Raw genomic sequence first — 26,251 nt, forward strand, 5'->3', positions numbered from 1 at the left:
CTGTCGCTGTAAAACAATATACATGTTAATCATACAGTCATTTTGTTAAAATTAACAAATCATCTTATATGCCATGTGGTTTTTTTTTTTTTTTTCTTTTTTAGTGTTACACACATCGCCACTTATTGTATATAACTAACACTTCCCCCATTTCCTCTGCCTTGCGTCTCCTATTTCAGGAGTGTTGAAACAGGGGAAGTAAAGCAATACATCAAGGACATTCAGCTGTACCACATGTTCCTCAAACTTTTACTCACATCTGAATAAGAACTTATTGGGTGCAACCTTAGATTGATACGAGTGGACACTTCCAATTAGCATCATCACTGCAGGCACATTTTAAACCATCGGAACATACAATTTGGAAAGATACAATCAATACTGGAGCCCTGTCTGGAATATCTTATAGATAACACAGGTTAGTATCTTCACATTGCTGCTTATGCATTACCAATTAGCAGCCCCCCTCCCCCCTCAACCCCCATATGAAATTCCTGAGCAGAGGAGGGGGGTGAGATGGGAGGGGGCTCTCTCTGAAAACACATCTCAAACAGGACAGGAAGAAGTTTTTTTGTAGTACTACAAGTGACATTTTGGAATGTGGTGGGGGGGAGGGATGCCTCATGGCAACCTTTGTTCTCTATAGGATTCAAAATCCTCCATCTTGAAATAAGAAATGCTGCTCATTTCATTTCTCTAACTTCAAGTTCTCTCAGTCACTTCCATATACACTTTTCCACCTTAACTCAGCTTGCACCAGGCTATTATTATCCTTTAACAACTTCTCTCTTCAACTATCAATACACTTATGCATTAACTGTCCATCTTTTAGTGCTGTAATCTCTAATTCCAGGGACTATAAATCGTCACTATTTAAACACACACAGATCATTAGGGCAACAAAACTTAACCAGTTCATTTCTGAACGTTTAACACAAGCCCTTTCTAATTGCAAACACTGAGACACTTTTTCCCTTGCCATGAATTAACTTCCTGACTCTGCTGTGTCTTGTCACTCACTATAGCCCCCCTTCACAATCACAGGAGCTCTGATGTACACTGTCTGTAAGCTTCTAACAGATTTTTTGCAGCTTTTCAATCCTGCCAGCCTTGCATAACATTCTGTTTCACATTTTAACTGTCAATTCTCAAATCTTGCCCAATTGTCTACTCATGTGTTAACTAGGAAATAATTTGTGGGACTAGACCGTGCAACAAAGTTTACATGTTGGCAGTGATGGAAACAGAATGATTTCAAAGCGGGATGCGACCGTAAACTTACCACCCGGCCAACATCTCACACAGACAGATAATCTTAATACTTCTAAAATACTTATACTATATATACATAAGAGTTAATTCAAGCTTGTATCCTTCTGTTCCCGGAACAGATATCCTTATATAGTGCACTATCTCTTAACGATACGGACTCAAATGAGCCGCTTACAATCAACATTTTTACCTAACGATATGGACCCTATGATATGAGCCGCTTAAAATCAACAAGCTCCCTGAGCTTTTGCGCGTGTCCCAGACATCGCAATCCACTGAAATCATAAATAGATGGTTCGACTTACTTGAATGGGATTTTTGGTCATTGCTCCCAGGTCCAAGGCGGACAAAAATTGATGTCTTTCACGGTAGACCTGAAGAGTTGACCCTCCCAATCCCGAAAACTGAGCCCCCAAATCTGTAAGGAAAATTTTACTCTCTTCCCTAACGGTGTGTCCCTAACACATGATTTCAGTGGCCAGCTTGAATTAAGCCTTACCGGTACCGGGAGAATGAAGAAGATAGACCATATGAACACATGTCTATTTCCAATCCATTCTGGTTTATTCACAGCTGGCAAACAGTTTTAATAGAGGGGGTTGAGCTTCCTTTACATCCAATCATATGTTAGCATTAGTATTTGACCAATAGTATGGTCACACATAAGCTCTGCATTAACATCATAGCTGACTCCTAGTAACAGCATTTGACCAATCAGGTATATACACATAGGCTAGCAGACACTTGAGTCAGATGTCCTTTTATGGCTAGAAGGCTGTTCATACTTTCAACATGTATGGATTTCATGAAACAGTTTAAGGAAGTGTCTCACATTCCATAGGGGGGAGGGAGGTTTTGTAGTGCACTAACCAAATGTAATACACGTGGCTAAATGAGACAAAATGGAGTCACATATATCCCATCAGGGACAAAATCAGGTGTGCACTGCGCAACGCCATCTGTGGCAAGGTGTACCTGACTACGGATACGTGGACCAGTAAGCACTGTCAGGGCCGTTGTATCTCCATAACAGCACACTGGGTAAATGCAGTGGCGGCTGGGCCTGAGGCGGATAGCAGTTTGGCGCATGTCGTTCCACCACTGAGGATTGCAGGGCGCTTCAGTTTGCCTTCTGTTGCTTCCTCCTCCTACTCCGCTTCCTCATCCTCTACCAGCTCCTCATCCGGTCAGCGTAACACCTTCACCACCAACTTCAGCACAGCCAGGGGTAAACGACAGCAGGCAGTTTTAAAACGTATCTGTTTGGGGTACAAACCCCACAACGCGCAGGAGCTGTGGACGGGCCTTGAACAACAGACCGATGAGTGGTTTGTGCCAGTCAGCCTCAAGCCCGGCCTGGTGGTGTGCAATAATGGGTGAAATCTCGTAGCAGCTCTGGGACTAGCCGGTTTGACGCACATCCCTTGCCTGGCGCATGTGCTGAATTTGGTGGTGCAGAGATTCCTTAAAAATTACCCCGATATGTCAGAGCTGCTGCATAAAGTGCGGGCCATCTGTGCGCGCTTCCGGCGTTCTCACCCTGCTGCTGCTCGCCTGTCAGCGCTGCAGCGTAACTTCGGCCTTCCCGCTCACCGCCTCATATGTGACGTGCCCACAAGGTGGAACTCCACCTTGCACATGCTAGCCAGACTGTGAGAGCAGCAGCAGGCTATAGTGGAGTTTCAGCTGCAGCACGCACGGGTGAGTCGCTCGGCGGAACAGCACCACTTCACCACCAATGACTGGGCCTCCATGCAAGACCTGTGTTCGTTGTTGTGCTGTTTCGAGTACTCCACCAACATGGCCAGTGCCGATAACGCCGTTCTCAGCGTTACTATCCCACTTCTATGCCTCCTTGAAAAAACGCTCCTGGCGATGATGGAAGAGGATGTGGCACAGGAGGAGGAGGAGGAAGAGGGATCATTTCGTAGGGTTTCCAGCCAGTGGGCTCCGAGGGTGGGTTCCTGCACCCACAAACCTAAGGTACACAATTGTCCATCCAGGGCACAGTTCTGGAAGATGAGGAGGAGGAAATGCAGGAGGAGGAACCATGTTCACAGCAGGGTGGCACCCAGACCAGCTCATGGCCATCACTGGTGCGTGGATGGGGGGATACAGAGGACACAGAAGATACACCTCCCACAGAAGAAAAGCTTTTCATTGCCTCTAGGCAGCCTGGCACACATGAGCGATTACATGCTGCAGTGTCTCCGCAACGACCGCTGAGTTGCCCACATTCTAACTTGTGTGTGGTGGCCACGCTGCTGGATCCCCGTTACAGGGACAACGTACCGTCCTTAATTCCATCACTGGAGCATGATCGTAAGATGCGCGAGTACAAGCGCACGCTGGTAGACGCGCTGCTGGTGGCATTCCCACCTGACAGGGGGGGTGTACAGTGGAAGCACAAGGCAGAGGACGAGGAAGAGGTCGCCAACGGAGCTGGGGCACCACCAGCACCTCAGAAGGCAGGGTTAGCATGGCCGAAATGCGGAAAAGCTTTGTCAGCACGCCACAACAACTAGCACCACCAGCTGATATGAAACGTTAGAGGAGACAGCATTTTACCAACATGATGGAGCAGTATGTGTGCACACGCCTACATGTACTGAATGACGGGTCTGCCCCTTCAACTTCTGGGTCTCCAAATTGGGCACATGGCCTGAGCTTGCCCTTTACGCCTTGGAGGTGCTGGCCTGCCCTGCAGCCAGTGTATTATCTGAACGTGTGTTTAGCACGGCAGGGGGCCTCATCACAGACAAGCGCAGCCACCTGTCCACAGCCAACGTGGACAAGCTCACGTTCATTAAATTTAACAAGGCTTGGATTCCACAAGACTTGTCTGTACCTTGTGCAGAATAGACTTTTATACCACCATCAAACATACATTCTTGTACTTAAGTCAAGTGCATTGATTCTTTTTTTTTATTTTTATTTTATTTGTCCCAATATTTTGGGGGCTTCCTACCCCAATAAAAAAAAAAAAAAACAAACATTGTTGGCTACCTCCTCCTCCTCCATTGCTGCCTCCACCTACAACACCACATCCACCACCTCCTCAACCTCCGACTCCATATCCACCTCCTTCTCTGAGTTGCAGGTTAATAATTTGTAATTTTTAGTTATTTTATTTTAAGTTATTTCCCTATCCACATTTGTTTGCAGAGCAGTTGCCATGCTCTTAAGCACATTTTACTGCCTTTTACATCCCTCTAGCCTTTTCAAGCACTATTTTAGAGCCATTTTAATGCAAAAAAAGTGCCAATTTTAGTGCCCTAAATTGAAAAAATTCTTATTTTCAATTGTCGGGTGACATTTTACCATTTTTGGCGTATACAAACCCCTGCTGTGCCTGGGTGACAGGGGCCTAAATCTCTCAAAATCCTCTGTTCTATTGCTGGGTGACAAGAACCCCCTTTTGCCGTGAATGAACTCCTGCTGTGCCTGGGTGACAGGGGCCTAAATCTCTCAAAATCCTCTGTTCTATTGCTGGGTGACAAGAATGCACTTTTGCCATGAATGAACCCCTGCTGTGCCTGGGTGACAGGGGCCTAAATCTCTCAAAATCCTCTGTTCTATTGCTGGGTGACATGAACCCCCTTTTGCCGTGAATGAACCCCTGCTGTGCCTGGGTGACATGAGCCTAAATCTCTAAAAATCCTCTGTTCTATTGCTGGGTGACATGAACCCCCTTTTGCCGTGAATGAACCCCTGCTCTGCCTGGGTGACAGGGGCCTAAATCTCTCAAAATCCTCTGTTCTATTGCTGGGTGACAATAACCCACTTTTGCCGTGAATGAACCCCTGCTGTGCCTGGGTGACAGGGGCCTAAATCTCTCAAAATCCTCTGTTCTATTGCTGGGTGACATGAACCCCCTTTTGCCGTGAATGAACCCCTACTGTGCCTGGGTGACAGGGGCCTAAATCTCTCAAAATCCTCTGTTCTATTGCTGGGTGACAAGAACCCACTTTTGCCGTGAATGAACCCCTGCTGTGCCTGGGTGACAGGGGCCTCGTTCTCTCAAAATCCTCTGTTTTATTGCTGGGTGACATGAACCCCCCTTTGCCTTGAATGAACCCCTGCTCTGCATTGCTGACAGGGAACTAAATTTAGTGAAAACATCTGTTACTGATCAGAAGATGCGCGACTACAAGCGCACGCTGATGATGGCATTCCCACCTGACAGCGGGGGCACAGTGGGAGCACAAGGCGAAGGCAGAGGAGGAGGAAGAGGTCGCCAATGCAGCTGGGCCACTGCCAGCACCTGAGAAGGCAGTGTTAGCATGGCCAAAATGTGGAAAAGCTTTGTCAGCCTTGGAGGTGCTGACCTGCTCTGCAGCCAGTGTATAGTGTGAAGGTGTGTTTAGCACGGCAGAGAGCATTATCACAGGCCGCAGCCAATGTGGACAAGCTTACGTATATTAAAATGAACCAGGCATGGATCCCACAGGACTTGTCCGTACCTTGTGCAGAATAGACATTTATACCAGCCTCAACCATCCATTCTTGTACTCAAGTGCACTTATTCTTTGTTTTATTTTGTTATATGTCCCAATATTTTTGGGGGATACCCCAATTTAAAAATAAAAAATAACACCAATCAGTGTTGGCTACCTATTCCTCTTTCACCGCCGCTTCCACCTACACCGCCACGTCAACCTACACCACCACATCCACCACCTCCTACTCCTAGATCCAGATCGTTATAAATTTTTCTGTATTTTATGTTATTTTAAGTCATTTCCCTATCCACATTTGTTTGCAGAACAGTTGCCATGCTCTTAAGCACATTTTGATGCCTTTTGCAGCCCTCTAGCCCTTTCCAGGACTATTTTAGAGCCATTTTAGTGCCCAAAAGTTCGGGTCCCCATTGACTTCAATGGGGTTCTAGTTCTGGGTCAAGTTCGGGTACCGAATCCGAACTTTTTTTTCAAGTTCGGCCGAACTCGTTGAACCCGAACATCCAGGTGTCCGCTCAACTCTACTCACTAGCATTGGTTACAGCATGTTGTATTTTTTTTTAAAAAGAAGCCAGTAAGCTGGTGGCTTTACTGAAAAAAATGTAACAAAAAAGCAGGTGTAAAAAATTCCATTAAAATGCAAGAGTGCAGAAAAAAGGCCTTCAAAAACTAAACTTCTAAAGATGTGCCAGGTTTATCATCCAGGGTCAGCCACTATGATAAATCTGGTGCCAGCACGGAACTGACGTAGATTTCAGATGAAATGTACACAAGTTTTCTGGTGTACATATTGGTAAATGAGTCAGGCCATAAAGAACCTACCCAAAACCCTGAGGGGCGGACTGGGAACTTAAGTGGCCCTGGAAAAAATAAATAAAAGTGGCACCTATGTTGTAGTGTTGATTGCAAATATTCTAATCGCAAATTTTTATCACGAATATTAGAACTTCGAGAATTCGCGAATATCTAGAATATAGTGCTATATCTTCGTAATCGCGAATCTTCGAGATTTTTTTCATCAGTACCCATGATCCCTCACTGTTTCTTGCTTGTGGGCCAATGAGAAGGCTGCAATATCTTTGACTTTAGGAGCAGTGTTGATCGCAAATTTTTGTATCGTAACTTTTTATTGTGAATTTTCCGACTGGCGATTTTTGCAATCAAGAAAATAATGACTGGAGATCACGAATTCTCGAATATATGAAGAATATTTGCCCAAATATTCACCAAATATCACGAATTCGAATATTGTCCCTCATCCCTGCTATGTCGTAAGCAGATCCAAAGGTGACAGAAGGTATGGGGCAAGCAATACCACAGTGCAACACAAAATACCATCCTATCACCATACTGGAGGATGGTGATACAGTTGAATTCAGGAGGAAGCTGCGACTGCTGGCCAGGGGCATAAGTACCTAATGCTCCTAGCATTAATTAATGCTGAGAGCATCATACCATTATGTACCTGGTCAGCGTCCATGAGGAGGGTCTGGGCCCTCCATTTGGTGCAAAACCTTAGTAAATCTGCCCTGCTGTTCTAAATTCTGCTCTTTGGAAATGTTAAGAGTTAGGCCCCTTTTACACGGGCGAGATTTCTGCGCGGGTGCAATGCGTGAGGTGAACGCATTGCACCCGCACTGAATCCGGACCCATTCATTTCTATGGGGCTGTGCACATGAGCGGTGATTTTTACGCATCACTTGTGCATTGCGTGAAAATCACAGCATGCTCCTCTTTGTGCGTTTTTCGCGCAAAGCAGGCCCCATAGAAATGAATGGGGTTTTGTGAAAATCGCAAGCATCCGCAAGCAAGTGCGGATGCGGTGCGATTTTCACGCACGGTTGCTAGGTGACAATCGGGATGGGGACCCGATCATTATTATTTTCCCTTATAACATGGTAATAAGGGAAAATAATAGCATTCTGAATACAGAATGCATAGTACAATAGGGCTGGAGGGGTTAAAAAAATAAATTAACTCACCTTAATCCACTTGTTCGCGCAGCCGGCATCTCTTTTGTCTTCTTTTGTGAGGAATAGGACCTTTGATGACGTCACTACGTTCATCACATGGTCCGTCACATGATCCATCACCATGGTAAAAGATCATGTGATGGACCATGTGATGAGCGTAGTGACGTCATCAAAGGTCCTATTCCTCACAAAAGAAGTCAGAAGATATGCCGGCTGTGCGAACAAGTGGATTAAGGTGAGTTAAATTATATATATATTTTTTTTAACCCCTCCAGCCCTATTGTACTATGCATTCTGTATTCAGAATGCTATTATTTTCCCTTATAACCATGTTATAAGGGAAAATAATACAATCTACACAACCTTGAATCCAAACCTGAACTTCTGTGAAGAAGTTCGGGTCTGGGTACCACATTCAGTTTTTTATCACGCGCGCGCAAAACGCATTGCATCCGCGCGATAAAAACTGAACAACGGAACGCAATCGCAGTCAAAACTGACTGCAATTGCGTACCTACTCGCGCGGGTTTGCCGCAATGCACCGGGACGCATCCGGACCTAATCCGGACACGCTCGTCTGCAAGGGGCCTTAGAAAAATCCATACCCGCAGACATATAGAGCTGTTATTTGGCCCGTTAGCTTAATTAAAATGTTGTTTTAATGTTGTTTTTCCTTTTCAAAGCACTCAATTGTATAAAATTGCACTAATACTAGCTAGATGCTGATGTTGGATCTTCCAGCTTCAAGTTCAAATCTGCGTTTGAAGCACCATTCGGTGCCTCCATTGCAGATTCAATTAATAAGACCAGATGATAAAGTCCTGCATGCACTACAATGGAGTCCATTCAGTTACTGTTCAGAATCAGTTTTATTTTACCAGATGAGAAAGTCCTGCATGCAGGACTTTTTCGTGCACTAAGAAAAACAGGATTACGAACGGAAACTGAACTCCATTGTAGTCTGTTCAGCTCCATTCAAGTCAGTTATGTGCCCAATTCTCCACTTCCGTTGTTCTCCTCCTGTAACAGAGCAGAACAACTAGCAGCAATGTGACCCTGGCCTAACAGTGACCCAGGAAAAACAATTGTATGTTGAAAATATGGTAGCTTGAGGCTACTGTCACTTGATGGACCACTGTACAAATTTATTTTTTTCTCCTTAAACTGTTTCAGATTTTGTATTATGCAAGAAGTATTTTTCTCACTGCTGGTTTGCCTCCGGAGAAAATCCCCTATATGACTATTGGAATGGGAAGTTTTGAGCTTATGGCTGTCATTCTATGTGTGAGTATTTAGATTGGTTACATCTGACAATATTTCAGAAACACTGCTTGACCACCCACCATAAGGCTACTTTCACATGTGACCAAAACTCCACATGTATAACATTCGCTTTTTGATGTGAAAATGGTGGATTTTACCCTCTCCATTGCAAAGACTGATATCTGCAGTGGAAATCTACAACATAAACTGACATGCTTCAGATTTCAAATCTGCCTATTAGGCCTCTTTCACACTACAGTATGTCCATTTCAGTGTTTTGCGTTCCGTTTTTCACGGATCCGTTGTCCCGTTTTTGGGTTCCGTTGTGTCTCCGTTTCTGTTCCGTTTTTCCGTTCTGTTTTTCCGTATGCCATATACAGTATACAGTAATTACATAGAGAAAATTGGGCGGGGCATAGCATTTTCAATAGATGGTTCAGCAAAAAACGGAACGGAAACGGAAGACATACGGATGCATTTCTGTATGTGTTCAGTTTTTTTTGCGGACCCATTGACTTGCATTGAGCCACGGACCGTGATTTGCGGACAAACATAGGACATGTTCTATCTTTTCACGGCACGGAAAAACGGAAATACGGAAACGGAATGCATACGGAACACATTCCGTTTTTTTGCGGACCCATTGAAATGAATGGTTCCGTATACGGACCGTATACGGACCGCAAAAAACGGACCGCAAAACGGAAAAAAAAAAACGGTAGTGTGAAAGAGGCCTTAGGAAAACATTCTGGGAAAGATTGGGTCCCCACACTATCGCATCCATGTCCTGAGCTGTCAGTCATGCAATATTACGCGCAATGAACCCCTTCTTCCCCATCCCGAACTACTGGATTGAGGTAAAGACAAAGCTTTAGAATATGTAATTTGTATCTTTCAACTCACTTGTATTTTCCCACAGTAAGCGCACAAAGTGTCCATTCTCTATGTGCATAGCAAGGACCCCTAAGCTCTGGGATATAATGAACAGGACTCTAGTCCAAAGTGCTTCAGAACACATACACTTTGTGGGCAGACTGCAGAGGAATGCCAAATAGTAGACATTAGGGTACGTTCACATCTGCGGCATCCTGGATCCGGCAGGCTGTTGCTTACCAGATACCATTGTAGTCTATGGGGTTTGGGGGTGCGCAGTACTATCTGGCAGCGCCGGATCCAGAGAACTCCAGCAGGCTGTTCTCTGCCGGAACAGCCTGCCGAATCTACGATGCCGGAGATGGGAACCTACAGTAGGCTAACAAAATATTCTGCATTTGTGTCGTTTGAACTATCCAGCAATTACAGTAGTTCATTTTTTGACCCCATTGTGAGAGATTCTTTTTAAAGTATGCCTAAAATTATTAAAAAAATAATTAAAATCTACTATTAATGCTCTAAAATTATTTTTATAATATACTTTATTATTCCTTATACCTTACTGAAGTTCAGGTGTCTATAGTGCTTTGCAATCCATACTCCCATACACACCAGTGTACAATGCTGCCTGTTCCGGTCTGCATGGTGTAGGTTCTAGCAGAGCGGAACAAGTGGGCACAGGAGCTCAGCATTGCACATTGTTGCTCTGCCTGTGCCCGCTCTGCTAAAGCATGGCATAGTATATCTATGCCATGCTTTTGGAGAGCAGCGCTGGTACAGATAGGAGCAGAGATGTGCTATGGAGCGCTTACAGCACTCACTGCAGCCATGGGGTAATCTGTACTCCCACACACACAGTATTGATTGCAAGGCGCCATAGGCCCCTGAACTTTTTGCATGAAAAAAAAAAAAGTATATTAGAAAAAAAAAAAAGTATATTAGAAAAAAAAAACATTTTATTAGAAAAAAAAAAACATTTTAGGGCATTTACAATAGCCAAACTACAAATTGGCGTGGTATTAAAAAGCAGGAAGTGCTCAACCCCATATGCAGTGGTGCATCTATACTGGGTGGGGCAGATCCTGCACTTGTGGTCCGCTGCTAATGGCAATCCCCAGCAAAAATGCATACAATGGAGGATGCATGCAGCGAACCACAAGTATCACAATGGACATCCTACACAGGATAGCAAATGTGTGGATGTGATAAACAGTATATATAATATAACAAAAACAAAGACAGGTGCACTCTGCGGTCTTACTAAGCCCTCAAACTGGTGTTAAAATTGAGAGATTAGCCAACATGTCCTACGTGAGGACATGTCTGAGCCCGAGCACCGCGCCAAGGTTTCACAAGTAGCTCGGGACCTAACTCTAAACCTACCTGCCCATACAGCCCAGGTAGGTTTAGCGTTAGGTCCTGAGCTACTTGAGAAACCTTGGCGCAGTGCTCTGGCTCAGACATGTCCTCATGTAGGACATGTTGGCTAATCTCTCAATTTTAACACCAGTTTGAGGGCTTAGTAAGACCGCAGAATGCACCTGTCTTTGTTTTTGTTATGGCATTTACAATAGGTTTTAATACACTTTATTAAACTTTTTTTTAAATACACTTTAATAAAGTCATTCAGAGGTTATGGAAGATTAATGGGTGAGCAACCTGCAGTAAGCTGGTATTTTGGCAGCAATGGATGCTGTTCTTTAGTTTTGGACTGGAAAGCCATGTTTTTTGGGGCCTTGCAAAGTGTTAATGTGGTACATTACCAAAATAATTAATGTTTTGTATTATGATTTGTATGTATTCCAAAAAGCTGTATATAGGTGTTTAGTTAATTATGCCCTGACTCAGCAGAGGAAACTACCTTTCCCCTTTGAGGGATTCTAGACAGTATCACATTATCCAAGGCTCAGTTTAGCTCTGCCTACTGTTCAGTCATGGGCAGACTGACAATAGACCCTACAGGGAAATTTCCCAGTGGGCCAATGCCAAGAGAGCCCCCCAAGCCCTCCTTTTGGCCACCAGCCAGGTACATAAAGATCTGATGCTCTCAGCATTAATTAATGCTAAGAGCATCAGGCACTTATGCACCTGCCAGCGGCTGCAGGTGCCCTCCTGAATTCAACTGTATTGTCATCGTCAGGATGATGATACAGTTTCATAATGTGGCACGGGCGACAGTATATTGTGTTGCATTGTGGTATATGGTTTGGCTGGAGGCAGTATTTCTTGCTGCACTGTGGTATCTGGTTCTTCTGGGGCATTACTTTTGTGCTGCACTGTGGTATCTGGTTCTGCTGAGGCAATAATTTGTTCTGCACTACAGTATTGCTAGCCCTGCCTAATTCTGTTGTCCTGCCTTCTGTCAATTTGGACCAGCCTACAATATATGTAGGTCCACTTTTAGATTTTTTCCAGGACCACTACGTTCCCAGTCTGCCCCTGCATTCAGGTCAGATACCAATTTGTTTTTGGGCTTTACTTGTGAGAGACGCCTATGCCATCATTCCTGTGAAGGAGAGAATCCCTGAGGGAAGGAGAAACAGATATCCATAGACTGTCTAGGAACACAAGGCCATGCATGCTAGCAAGGTATTCGCTGTTTATGGCTATAGACTTTGCTGCTTGTGGAAGGATTATCAGTTAACGGCACCTTTCACACTTATAAAACAGTTTGGCAGACCGTTTGACTATATGCATCCCCCAGTCTGGGGATTGCAGAGCTGATTGTTAGACTGTTTGCATGTGGATAGTTTGTAGTCTGGGATAGCTACCACATTTTTGAGAGTTTCACATGCCTATGATCATCTCGGAAAGGTTGCAAAGTGTTTAGAAGGCGCTCAGGGACTACTACTCCTATTATCATCATTGTTGCAATTTGCCTATATACAGCTATTGGTAAGAGAAGGCACTGTGACTTGCCTTGGAACTGTGCCTTAATATCATTGGATGTGCAAATGGAACCCTGCTAGGCGCAAAGACCTCCGGCGAGAACAAATGAGGAATAGATCAATTCTTCTTTTTATTAAATAAGATTCATCAAGGATAAAACTACTCGTTTCAGGGATACTCAGGTCCCCTTCCTCAGGTTACAAAGCTTGATATCATTGGATGTACTACAACTCCCGTTCTGCACTTTAGTGAAGAGATAAATTAATCTTCTACAACTGGCCTGGTTACTAACTCCAGCATCATACACCAGACACTGCACCTACATCTCCTGACTTGCATCAAACCCACAACACCAAGGGCATCCCAACTATCATCAGGCAGGAGCCCCAACACCAGAGTGTGCCACGAGGGAAGACAGGGTGCACCCTCTTATCACTCCCTGGCCCAACAGAGCATCAATGTGAGGATTGCCACGGTGAATAATTATTGCAGCCGGAGCCACTACCACTCCCATCCTATGCTCTGCTTCTCCTGGGTTTACGGCAAAAGTAAATTTTCTGTTCATAATTATCCCCCTCCTGTTTAGTAAACCCTAGTTCACAGATCACTGTTTTGGTCAGTGTTTGTTCAGTGATTTCCAGCATTGATTGTGAGCCAGACCCATGAGTGGAGCCTACACAGAACAGGTACAAATCTTTTCATCATACCTTATCTCTGTGTAGGCTCCACTTCTGGTTTTGGCTCATGGTCTCTGCCCGAACAATGACATAGTGAACTACAGTATGCCTGAATGACACTTGATTATTTTAATTGCAGAGTGTGATAGCAGGACACTGCAGAAGAAAAGTCCTCCTGCTTGGGTGTTACGGCTGCATGGCTATGATGCTTGCTGGTCTAACAGTCACTCTCATTTTTTCGGTAATAAAAATAATTTCTGAATTAAACTGCTCCCCTAATGATTTTAGGGGGAGCGGTGAATAAAATAAATGAAATAATACAATTAAATAATATATATTATCTCTTTACCTTAGGGCTGGGCTTCTTGGATGCCATATCTCAGTGCTGTGCTCATTTTCTTTTTCATCTTTTTCTATGGCTTGGGTCCAGGTATGTATTGCTTGCCCTTAAAAATGGGACTATATATGCCCCTAATTTATGTCCAGTAAGTTCATATGCAGCAAGCCCCTGAGGAGCCGATGCAGTGTACTGCCTCAGGCTGTTGCTCCCTGGGGATCGGTGCAGTGGAAAGTTAATTTTGAAAAATTAAGCCATGAGTAAACGTATGACAGTCTTTTTTGCAAAATATAACTTCAGGTACATTCAATAGCAACGGATTCCAAGTGCAATTTCTGGCACCAGTAAGGAATATGAAGGCAAGCTAGGTGGCTGCAATTTAGCACTTGTAAGTGTAGATGTGTCTACTATCAGGCGCAGACGTTTGCTGCAACTGGTCTAGTGGAAGTTTGGCTGGTCTTGTGGAGTGTCTTGGCTGTAATCCTTCACCTCACAGCAGTGTCTTTGATGCAGGTGTTCAGCTATCCACTCTGTTGTCTCACTTCTCAAGGTTAGTTGATCTCTCTGGAGAATCCTTGGCAGGAGCAGGAGCTCTGCAGTGTGCTTCATCTCCTTTCCATGTCTAAACAGGAACTCCCTTCCCTGGCAGGAAGCAGGACCACTCCACTCCTACCAAAAGGGAAGGAACAGGGTGGCTAGCCCTGTTCTTTGCCAACTCTTGCCAACCATTCCTTACTGGAACATACAACCACAACATGCAATAAAACAATACATACCGTAACTATTTACAGTAAAATAAGAATTGCAGATACTCCCAGGTCTGGGGCACTGCTTATACAAAAATTTAAATTCCTCTACAGACATGTACTCAACTGTCCAAGAGGCCTATGGGAGAACTTCTCCCTGATAATCATGAAAACTTGTTTGTATAATGGAAATAGATTTTTCTATCTCTGTGCAGTGCCCCAGAGGACCACTTTAAGGGCTAACATTTGCCATTAGGGTTAATGCATTTTCTTTGCTCTAATGTTATTCCAAGAGCTGAAAATGGTAGCACTATTTAGTTTAATGTGCCATACTCAGAAGGAGGAAGGCTGGACCAGCGCCCCCCTCTGAGGGAGGAGCTGAGGAGTGTAGCTAAAGCAGACAGTGAATGAGGAGCTGCAAGTTGCCTGTGCAGTGTAAGGCTTACTCAGAAGAGCCTCCATCTTTGCATGCTGATGACAACTTACCATCCTCTAAGAGAGAAAGAAGTACAGCATTATACAGACTGTTGAGGGCCAATTTAAAGGAGTGGTGCAAAGGACAGACAATGCAATCACTAATTTATGGCAACAGGCCTTGTCAGTCATCTTGCAGCTAGCTTGCTATTCCATACACAGCCTAGCCTTGGAAAGATTGTGTATGTACTCTGGAGAGACTGAACTGAATGCTTCCTGTGTCTATGTTTGTGAACTGCCTAAACTACCTCAGTAAAGAACACTGGATTTGTTACCCCCATCTTGGCTTCATCATTGCACCGTCTATACCACAGGGGAGCTCTGCTTGCACCTCCACACCCCACAACATTAAGTATATAGAAAGATTTAGGCTAGTTTCACATTAGTGGCACGGAGCTCCAGCAGGCTGTTCCAGCGAGTGAACAGCCTGTCGGATCTATGATGCCGCTAGTGCACGCGTGCCCACGGACTACCGCTCCGGCCCCATTGACTATAATGGGGGCGGGGCTGAGTCCTGGCGGCAGCACATGCCGAGAGGCGGCCGGAATAAAAGTACGACATGTCGTACTTTTATCATGGTCGCCTCTCGGCATGAGCTGCCGTACTGCCGCCAGAACTCCGCCCCGCCCCCATTATAGTCAATGGAGCCGGGGCAGTAGTCAGGGGGCACGCGTGCACTAGCAGCACCACAGGTCTGACAGGCTGTTCACCCACCGGAACAGCCTGCTGGAGCTCCGTGCCGCTAGTGTGAAACTAGCCTAAATCTTTCTATATACTTTATTAAAGAAAATCTGTCACCTGGATTATCGCTATTCATGTAAAAATATTGCCTAATAGTACCCAGTACCTCATTTACAGGGTTACATCAGATGATGCATTAGGATAACCTAAAAGATGTGTTTTTAGGGAGCGTCTAAAACTGTGGATGTTAGGGATTAACCTAATTGCTTGCAGTATTGCTTTCCTAAATATTCAAGGCGGGAATGGATCAGGGCAACAATGAGTTTTTGTTTTTTCCACAGTAAGAAGGGGCAGATTCTAGAGATGTTTTTTAGGTGCAGGCGGCATGAGAAGCCAAGAGATTGAATATAGAGGATAAAGGAAAGATAAGTGTGAAACATAACACTGAGACAGCGGGCATGCTGCCCAAGAGTTATCATAGTGCCACACACTAAGAGGGAGATATCAGATTTAGGTAGGTTAGTGGAAGGAGAAAACACCAGAAGTTCAGTTTTTGAAAGATTCAGTTGCAGATAGAGAGAGGACATGATGTTAGAGACAGCAAAGAAGAGGGGAAGATACCAGAGGAGAAAAGATTGAAGATTTTGGTTAGGTGAGTGGTGACAGCTGGGGAGAGAGACTGGAGGAGGTGTGAGGGAATAGGGTCAGTAGTGTGTAGTGTACGGGGACTGTAATACCCGTCACTACAAAAGTGTCACTTGGTGTGCTGTCGTCCCTCCTTAATCATGGGAAGTTGGGATATGTCAGTTTTATAAAATGTCATGTAATGCAATGCTATGTGTTTCCCTATTACTGTGAAACTTGCATGTACAGGCCTGCTAGGGGTGTCATTCCAGCTTCTAGTCACTAGAGGGAGCTAGGGAGCCCTAGTTTATATAAGGCCCAGTCAGGGAAGTGAAAGGGAGACGGAGTCTAGTGTCTGTAGTCTACAGTTGGAGACTAGACAATGTCAGAAACCAGTCCAGGCCTGAAGCCTGCCATCAGGAGAAGGTTCCCCTCCTGAATTCCCTTATGCAGAAACAGGAATACTTAAGTTAAAGAGCCTGAGGAAGCAAAGAGAGAGACAGAGGCAAAGATCAAAGGAAGCAAGAGGTACTCAAGAGAACAGAGGAGGTACTCTAGAAAGCTAAAACCAAGGATATAAAGCCAGAGCTAGGTTATTGGGCCTTGGAGAAGATTTGCTATATTCCAGGATCAGTCAGAGATAGAGTGCAAGCTCCTGTACTGCAAGTCCTGTGTTTAACACTCTGTAATCACCTTGCTCCATCTGTATTGCCTGCATCAACCGTATTGCAAAATCGACTGTATGCCAAGGAACTGCGATTCCATTATTGTCTCTATGAAACCTACTAAAGTTGGAGTTCTGCTTTAACCTCACGTGGTTCCTCATTTATTCCTGCTATCCGCAAACGGCGTGCCACCGTTTAATTGGCACTGGCGTCACGAACAATTTCTACCATCACCTGCCTATGCAGAGAGTCAGCCGTCTCAGGTTAGTGTCTATTGCACTACTACACCCAGGAACACCTTTACACACAACTTGAGTACGCTGCCCCTCTCTTTTGGCGTCACGAACAGGATACGCACGCTTTACAGTGCAAGAAGCGTGAACTTTGTGCCTTATACAGTTGCCCTGTGACCAAAGTGACAATTTGCCCGTTTTATTCAAGTGGACTTTGTGGACTGAAAATCCTACCCAAAGTGTACCAAAAACCTTCAAAAAGCACTGTGCAGTGTTGCGCTATCAAGAGGAAGGAAATCGCCACATTGGAGTGTGGTTTTGTGGACTTTTTACAATCCTGCTTGCTGTCAGTGAATGGACAGCGTTTTGCTAAAGATGGCCGCTGAGCTTGCTGAATTTACTGCTGCGTCATCTTCATCCCGAAAAGGCGGGAAAAATTGGCGCCTTTCGGAGGAAAAAGCGGGAAAGAGTTCAAGGTCAGGCGCCACTGCTTATCTGGACATTTGCATGTCTGCCAGCATGGACACTGCCTTCCATATACTGGAATACCTGGGGGGCGGCCTCCCAGTGCAGTGGGAGGAGCTGGCTGATTTAATTGACGCGACCCTATCGCTCTCCTCAGAAGGATCGAGCATGTTGGAAAGTGAACAGAGCGTTGCTGCAACGTCCGCACCTGAGATTACAAAGATGTCTGATATTGGTGTAAAGCCAGAGGAGGCTCCACCGGCCTACTCTCCGGGACCGGAGCAACCCGCCTGCCGCCCAAGGGAGAAAGAACCAGAGCCCTGCTATGGCTCGTGGAGAGACTTTTTTCAGCCCTCTTTCAAATGGTCCTCACTAATGGCGGAGATCCGGGAGGCCGCTATAAAGCGGAATACCAAGACCAAGATCTACTATGAAGAGTTGACTAAGACTATCCATGAACGACACACCAACACCCAACCCCGCCTGGAAAGGAAAAAGGGAGTGGTGGTGTCCTTTGACAAAACCCGTGGCTACGGGTTCATACAAGACTATCTGACTGGCAGAGACCTATATGTGAATAGAAGGTCTGTCAAAAGAGACTACCTCCCTTCTTATCAGCACAGCCTCCGTGAGGGAGAGGAAGTGGAGTACACCCCTGCCGAGAGCCTGCGAGGCCCTTATGCGACTGCTGTGACCCGTCCCAAGCGAGAACCTGAGGACTGGGAGGCAGAAGAAGGAGAAGACTACTCTGGCTGCGAGCGGGAACCTGAACGCTCTCCAGAGCCGGCCCATCACGCCTTTCAGGAGCGGAGCTCCTTCATTGGGCCTAACGTCTTCTGGCAGCCAACCGTGTTGGAGAAATGGGTGAGCCCCTATCCGTCCCCCGAGCTGCCTCGTCGGGAGAAGACCATACAAGATATGGAAAACTTGAAAGGACTTCATGCTACCTTGGAGAACATCCGGAAGGGTCGGAGACCCGATGCATCACCAGAACCTGCAGAGGCCGAGTCCGCACCATCGGTGACTGTACCTGCGCCGGCGGCGCCAGCAGATGACAGCGACTCCGACACAGAGAGCATCGGTGAGCAGATTGTCCGGCTGGAGGAGAAGTTGCGGGAGCTGCGCAAGATCGCGACCGCCAGGATCCAGACGCCGCCAAAGAAGGACGAGGTAAGGGTGCCTGTCACCACCCGTAGACCACCTTCTGCTGCCACCGCTCCGCCAGTGTCCCAAAGAAGGCCTCCTGTTGCTATGAATAGCTGCGCAGAGCCCACCGGACCGCTTGAGGCGGCGGTAACCACACCATTCCACCCCACAATCATTATGCCGGGATCGGTACGGTCCACCCAAGGGTTTACCCCTAGGCCCATGGGGCCAATACCTATTAGGGGCCCCTTCACCTTGCAGCTGCCCCCCAATACAGTTATGTGGGCCCATCCTCCTGTAGAGGACTACTACAGGCCGTACTTGCCAGCAGAGCCAAGTGGTTACGATATGCCACTGTGAATCAGCCTGCTAGGCCTTTGATTTATTTCACCGCAGAAATATGGTGTTAACCCTTCCAGGACAGGGGTCCTACGTTTCCTGGTCCTTTGTTGCGGCTGCCAGTTCATCCACGGCTCAGTGGTAGGTGTTGACCACTGAAGTAATAAATCCAACAAAGCCAAGTTTGTTTCCAGGACCTCCTGCCTGCTTTTGCTACCCCACGCCAAGTTGTGCCTGTTCCTTAGTTGCACCTTTTACCCTTCACCCCCTTTTCAGGTTGATCAGGGGTATTACAGCACTTGTCTTTGCTGTCCTTTTATTGTGCAACTTGATACTAAGGAACTGTGCCCGGAGACAGACTCAAAAGAACCTGAGCCTCTGAGATTTTTGCTCTTTTAAAGGAAATGTGCCCAGAGATGGACTCCACCGCATGAGAGCCTCTGTGATTTAATAGGAAAATAACCTGGGTACGGACTCATGTTTGTTCTTTGAGCCTCCAAGAACTTTTATACTGTTTTATCTATTTTGCTGTTCTATTATGGACTTATTCATTGTCATGGACTATCCTGGTTATAATGTTACGCTGTGCCAGGTCAGCGCCCCCAGTTCCATTCACTATCCTGAGAGAGGAGAACGACGCCCCTTGTCACCACACTTCACCTTTGCCAATTGGACCTGATGTGGATGTAAATGCAGATGAATTACATGTATGTATGCCTGCATGTCTCTTTTTCTATTTCAGGTAGAGATTCCAGTTGGGCCAGCCCTGATGGAGTACGAGGTCGTACTCAGCTTAAAGCAGTGGGGTATGTAGTGTACGGGGACTGTAATACCCGTCACTACAAAAGTGTCACTTGGTGTGCTGTCGTCCCTCCTTAATCATGGGAAGTTGGGATATGTCAGTTTTATAAAATGTCATGTAATGCAATGCTATGTGTTTCCCTATTACTGTGAAACTTGCATGTACAGGCCTGCTAGGGGTGTCATTCCAGCTTCTAGTCACTAGAGGGAGCTAGGGAGCCCTAGTTTATATAAGGCCCAGTCAGGGAAGTGAAGGGGAGACGGAGTCTAGTGTCTGTAGTCTACAGTTGGACACTAGACAATGTCAGAAACCAGTCCAGGCCTGAAGCCTGCCATCAGGAGAAGGTTCCCCTCCTGAATTCCCTTATGCAGAAACAGGAATACTTAAGTTAAAGAGCCTGAGGAAGCAAAGAGAGAGACAGAGGCAAAGATCAAAGGAAGCAAGAGGTACTCAAGAGAACAGAGGAGGTACTCTAGAAAGCTAAAACCAAGGATATAAAGCCAGAGCTAGGTTATTGGGCCTTGGAGAAGATTTGCTATATTCCAGGATCAGTCAGAGATAGAGTGCAAGCTCCTGTACTGCAAGTCCTGTGTTTAACACTCTGTAATCACCTTGCTCCATCTGTATTGCCTGCATCAACCGTATTGCAAAATCGACTGTATGCCAAGGAACTGCGATTCCATTATTGTCTCTATGAAACCTACTAAAGTTGGAGTTCTGCTTTAACCTCACGTGGTTCCTCATTTATTCCTGCTATCCGCAAACGGCGTGCCACCGTTTAATTGGCACTGGCGTCACGAACAATTTCTACCATCACCTGCCTATGCAGAGAGTCAGCCGTCTCAGGTTAGTGTCTATTGCACTACTACACCCAGGAACACCTTTACACACAACTTGAGTACGCTGCAAGTGTATATGGTAGGACAAGAAGAAAAGAGGAGCCTGTTGACTTCTTCTGTGACTGGGTCGAATGTGGAGAGTGAGCCAGAAGAGATGTGGGTGGGAAAGGAATCAATGACACTTAGAGGCTGGGAATCGATTTCTTGCCAGATCATTTCAATTTTCTCTTTGAAGTAGGTGGCCAGAATTCCAGCACTGAGGTCTGTACTAAGCTCCTGTACTTTTGGACTAAGGAGGGAGTGAAAATTGCTCAATAGTTTTTTCAGATTATTATATAGTATATAGATCAGGGTGGTAAAGTAGGTCTTGTGGTGTGCTAGTTTTTCTCCAAAGGGGTTCAGCGCTTCTGGAGCATCACTGGAGGAAGCGACTTTGAGGTGTAAGGCTACTTTCACACTAGCGTTAATATTTTCCGGTATTGAGATCTGAAATAGGGTCTCAATACCGGAAAAAAACGCTTCCATTTTGTCCCCATTCATTGTCAACGGGGACAAAACGTAACTGAACAGAATGGAATGCTCCAAAATGCATTCCGTTCCGTTCTCATACCGGAGAGCAAACCGCAACATGCAGCGGTTTGCTTTCCGTCCTGGGATGCGGAGCAAGACAGATCCGTCATGACCCATAATGCAAGTCAATGGGGATGGATCCGTTTTCTCTGACACAATCGAAAACAGATCCGTCCCCCGTTGACTTTCAATGGAGTTCATGACGGATCCGTCATTGCTATGTTAAAGATAATACAACTGGATCCTTTCATAATGGATGCAGATGGTTGTATTATCAGTAACGGAAGCGTTTTTGCTGAACCCTGCCGGATCCAGCAAAAATGCTAGTGTGAAAGTAGCCTAAGCCAGGGTTGCGTTTGTCTCTGTTTGGAGTTTCTGAGTGTAGGAGGGGCAACTTCATCCAGTCTTCTTCTGAGAGTGTCATTATAATGTTTAGCAGCCAGTTCTGGATAGCAGAGGGAGGAGGTTGGGGACAGTCATGAGTGCAGAGAGTCTGTAAGTTTAATAGTGTCAATGGCTTGTAGATTTCTTTTTTCTTTTTATTTATTAGGTTTTTTTAAGTTTATTTATTCAGTTTTTTCCTTTATAACACAGAATAAAAAAAACAATTTGTCAGTACCAAATCTGAGTGCATCAATACAAATTCTGCCGACATAGCAGATGTAATAAATTATGTATCATATTGAGCAGAAGGTAAAATGTAGATCTAATACATAATCATAAGCTGTTTTGGAAAATTCATACATTCCCTGTTCAATTCCATATTACATTAGACTCAGATCTCCCACTGTCTGTCCAAACTTATCCCCCGTATCCCCCCCCTTGATGGTCAACCCGGTGGACGTCACCAATGGTCGCTCCAATCTCTCCCCCCCCCTCGCTCCGCCCCCGCTCCAGGCGGCTACGGCACTCATTTAGCGCCCGCCGCAAATGCTTCATATCGCTCAATCCTTGCCAAAAGGTTTTTCCATTCCCTAATGCTAGGTGCTCTTTTTGCTCCCCACTCTCTTGCGATGATAACTTTTGCCGCCATAAGGCCTCTTGTCCAGACCCTTTTCTTCTAATTTTCCCTAATTAGTGATGGAAAACAGCCTAACATGGCCACTTCCAGTTTATATGGAAGGGATATTAGGGACTCTACACTTAAGAAATCAAAGACCTCGCGCCAATAAGATTCCATACTTGAACAGGTCCATATCATATGGATATAGTCAGCGGACTCTTCTCTACATTTCCAACATTTTGATTCTCGTTCTTTATAGATCTTACTAAGCAACATTGGAGTCAGATATATTCTATGGATAATATTAAAGTAGATGATCCTAAAATTGCTAGATATCGTTGTCTTTTTTATATTTTTATGTATATTACCCCATTCAATTGTGTTTGATCCTATATCCCTTGCCCATTTATCCTCGTTGTTGAACTTTAGTATTTTCCCCATTCACTTCCTTATTATCCTATACACCTGAGAGATGGTCACCCTTGATGTCATATGATTGTGACAAAAATCTATAAATTCATGTTTTGTTGTAATAAGATATTCCCTATTTTGTGTGGCTTCAAATGCGTGTTTCAATTGGTGATACCGCTAGTGGCTCATTAAGTCTATATTTATTCCAGGACATACGGTAATTGTTTTAGTGCTCTTATTCTCCCATTCTTTACTAACTGTGATAGATAAATAATACCATAAATTACCCAGTATTTATAATCAATGATTAACTGAAATTCTGCAATATTACTATCACACCACAAAGGTTAGAAATTTGAAGTGTTCAAAATTCCCCCAATTTTTTTTATCTTTCCCCAAGACAAGTCCTCCATTTGACATATTGGGCATTTTTTCCCATTGTTTTTAATAAATCCCGTCTCCAGTATGCTAAATATATCGTATTTTGGGCCGTTAAAACCCTGTTCCAAAAATGATTTTATATTATTTCCCCCTGACTTTATCCACTGGACTTGAGAGGCCAGATAATATTCCTGAAAAAAAGGGACCGATAGTCCTCCGTCTTTCTCCGCTAACCATCGATATTTTTGCTTAAGTTTTACCCTTTTTCTCCCCCAGATTAAGTCATTCAGCAGTCGTTCCAAGTGGTTGAAGAAACGATACTCTATCCAAACTAGACAGGCCGCCAATATATACAGAATCTGCGGAAGCAAAATCATTTTTATTAATGCGATTCTGTTTGCCTGTCCAAAAGGTAACTTCTGCCAAACCCCAATTTTGCTTTTACATCTAGTCAACAGGAGGGTTACATTCAATCTCACGAAATCTAGTATGCTTGCACTTAACTTTATACCCAGATATTCCATAGATTCCGTAGTTTTTAATACCCTAATTCCTAGAGAATCCGGTGGGTTTTCCTGATCGAGTGGTAGTCATACTGATTTTGCCCAGTTGACTTTATATCCCGAAATATCGCTAAATTTATTTATTAGTTCCATGAGATATGGCAGCTGCAGTATTGGGTTCTCCAGGAAGATAAGAATGTCGTCTGCATACATACTTATATTATCAGAGGTCCCCTTCATGCCAAAACCGGAAATCCCCTCGTCCGCTCTTATTTTAGCTGCCAGTGGTTCTATAAATAAAGCAAACAATAAGGGAGAGAGGGGACATCCCTGTCTAGTTCCTCTATGCAGCTCCATTTTCTCCGACCATACTTCGTTGATGTAAATTTTGGCCTTAGGATGATTGTATAGGATCTGAACCCATTTAATAAAATATTTGCCCATATTCATCCTATACATTACTTTCCAGAGATATTCCTACTCCACCCTGTCGAACGTCTTCTCGGCGTCTAATGACAGGATGGAGGATGCTCAACCTGCATATTTAGAAAAGCTCTTCGTATACTAGTTTGTACCAATCTCTTGGGCATAAATCCAGTCTGGTCAGGGTGGATTAACCTATCGATAACTCCCTTTAGTCTGTTAGCGAATATTTTTGCACAGATTTTATAGTCCTTATTTAGGAGAGAAATCAGGCGATATGCACCGATCTCTCTCTCATCCCTACCCTTTTTAAGAATAAGTGTGATCACTGCTTCAGATAGAGATACAGGTAGCTGACCTGTCTGATAAGTGTTATTTAGAACCTGTAATAGCATTGGCAGGATTATGTCCCCATGTTGGCGATAGATTTCAAACGGGAGCCCGTCAGTCCCCGGGGAGGAGTTTCCCTGAATGGTCCTAACAGCCTCAGATAATTCCTTTAGTTCTATAGGTCGATTTAATATTTTACACTCCTGCTCTGTTAATTTAGGGAGATTAATGTTCTCCAGAAACTTTTCGATGTCTCCGTCCTGCTGGTTTTTATTGCTTGTATATAAGGTGTTATAGTACTTAACAAATTCTCGCTCAATCTCCTCCAGGCGCGTGGTTATCTCTCCATTTCCCAATCTAATATTTTTTATTCTGTTAATATTTTTGGGGTTTTGGATCAAAAGTGACAAGAGGTTTCCTGGTTTCCCTGCTTGAGAGAAGTATTTAGCTCCTGTAAAAAAGACCCTATGTTGAGCCTTTTCAAATAAATAATTGTTATACTCCAGTCTATCTTCCTCAAACTGTGATTGTACAGTCGTGGCCAAAAGTTTTGAGAATGACACAAATATTAGTTTTCACAAAGTTTTCTGCTAAACTGCTTTTAGATCTTGGTTTCAGTTGTTTCTGTGATGTAGTGAAATATAATTACACGCACTTCATACGTATCAAAGGCTTTTATCGACAATTACATGACATTTATGCAAAGAGTCAGTATTTGCAGTGTTGGCCCTTCTTTTTCAGGACCTCTGCAATTCGACTTGGCATGCTCTCAATAAACTTCTGGGCCAATTCCTGACTGATAGCAACCCATTCTTTTATAATCACTTCTTGGAGTTTGTCAGAATTAGTGGGTTTTTGTTTGTCCACCCGCCTCTTGAGGATTGACCACAAGTTCTCAATGTGATTAAGATCTGGGGAGTTTCCAGGCCATGGACCCAAAATGTCAACGTTTTGGTCCCCGAGCCACTTAGTTATCACTTTTGCCTTATGGCACGGTGCTCCATCGTGCTGGAAAATGCATTGTTCTTCACCAAACTGTTGTTGGATTGTTGGAAGAAGTTGCTGTTGGAGGGTGTTTTGGTACCATTCTTTATTCATGGCTGTGTTTTTGGGCAAAATTTTGAGTGAGCCCACTCCCTTGGATGAGAAGCAACCCCACACATGAATGGTCTCAGGATGCTTTACTGTTGGCATGACACAGGACTGATGGTAGCGCACACCTTTTCTTCTCCGGACAAGCCTTTTTCCAGATGCCCCAAACAATCGGAAAGAGGCTTCATCGGAGAATATGACTTTGCCCCAGTCCTCAGCAGTCCATTCACCATACTTTCTGCAGAAGATCAATCTGTCCCTGATGTTTTTTTTGGAGAGAAGTGGCTTCTTTGCTGCCCTTCTTGACACCAGGCCATCTTCCAAAAGTCTTCGCCTCACTGTGCGTGCAGATGCGCTCACACATTCTTGAGCAAGCTCTGCACTGGTGGCACTCCGATTCCGCAGCTGAATCCTCTTTAGGAGACGATCCTGGCGCTTGCTGGACTTTCTTGGATGCCCTGAAGCCTTCTTAACAAGAATTGAACCTCTTTCCTTGAAGTTCTTGATGATCCTATAAATTGTTGATTGAGGTGCAATCTTAGTAGCCACAATATCCTTGCCTGTGAAGCCATTTTTATGCAACGCAATGATGGCTGCACGCATTTCTTTGCAGGTCACCATGGTTAACAATGGAAGAACAATGATTTCAAGCATAACCTTCCTTTTAACATGTCAAGTCTGCCATTTTAACCCAATCAGCCTGACATAATGATCTCCAGCCTTGTGCTCATAAACATTCTCACCAGAGTTAACAAGACGATTACTGAAATGATCTCAGCA

General features: G+C 44.7%; 1 protein-coding gene across 2 annotated transcripts in view; it reads left to right on the top strand.

Annotated features, from left to right (window-relative positions):
* Window positions 1-26,251, top strand: part of LOC120988734 (solute carrier family 2, facilitated glucose transporter member 9-like) — a 135,724-nt gene that overhangs the window by 103,599 nt on the left and 5,874 nt on the right. For both annotated transcript variants that reach the window (XM_040416381.1, XM_040416382.1), the window contains 3 exons: window positions 8,879-8,989; window positions 13,547-13,648; window positions 13,762-13,837. In XM_040416381.1, coding sequence (XP_040272315.1) covers window positions 8,879-8,989; window positions 13,547-13,648; window positions 13,762-13,837 — 289 coding nt within the window. The remainder of the gene's footprint in view (window positions 1-8,878; window positions 8,990-13,546; window positions 13,649-13,761; window positions 13,838-26,251) is intronic.

This window comes from Bufo bufo, chromosome 2 (genome assembly GCF_905171765.1).
Source record: "Bufo bufo chromosome 2, aBufBuf1.1, whole genome shotgun sequence".
NCBI lineage: Eukaryota > Metazoa > Chordata > Amphibia > Anura > Bufonidae > Bufo > Bufo bufo.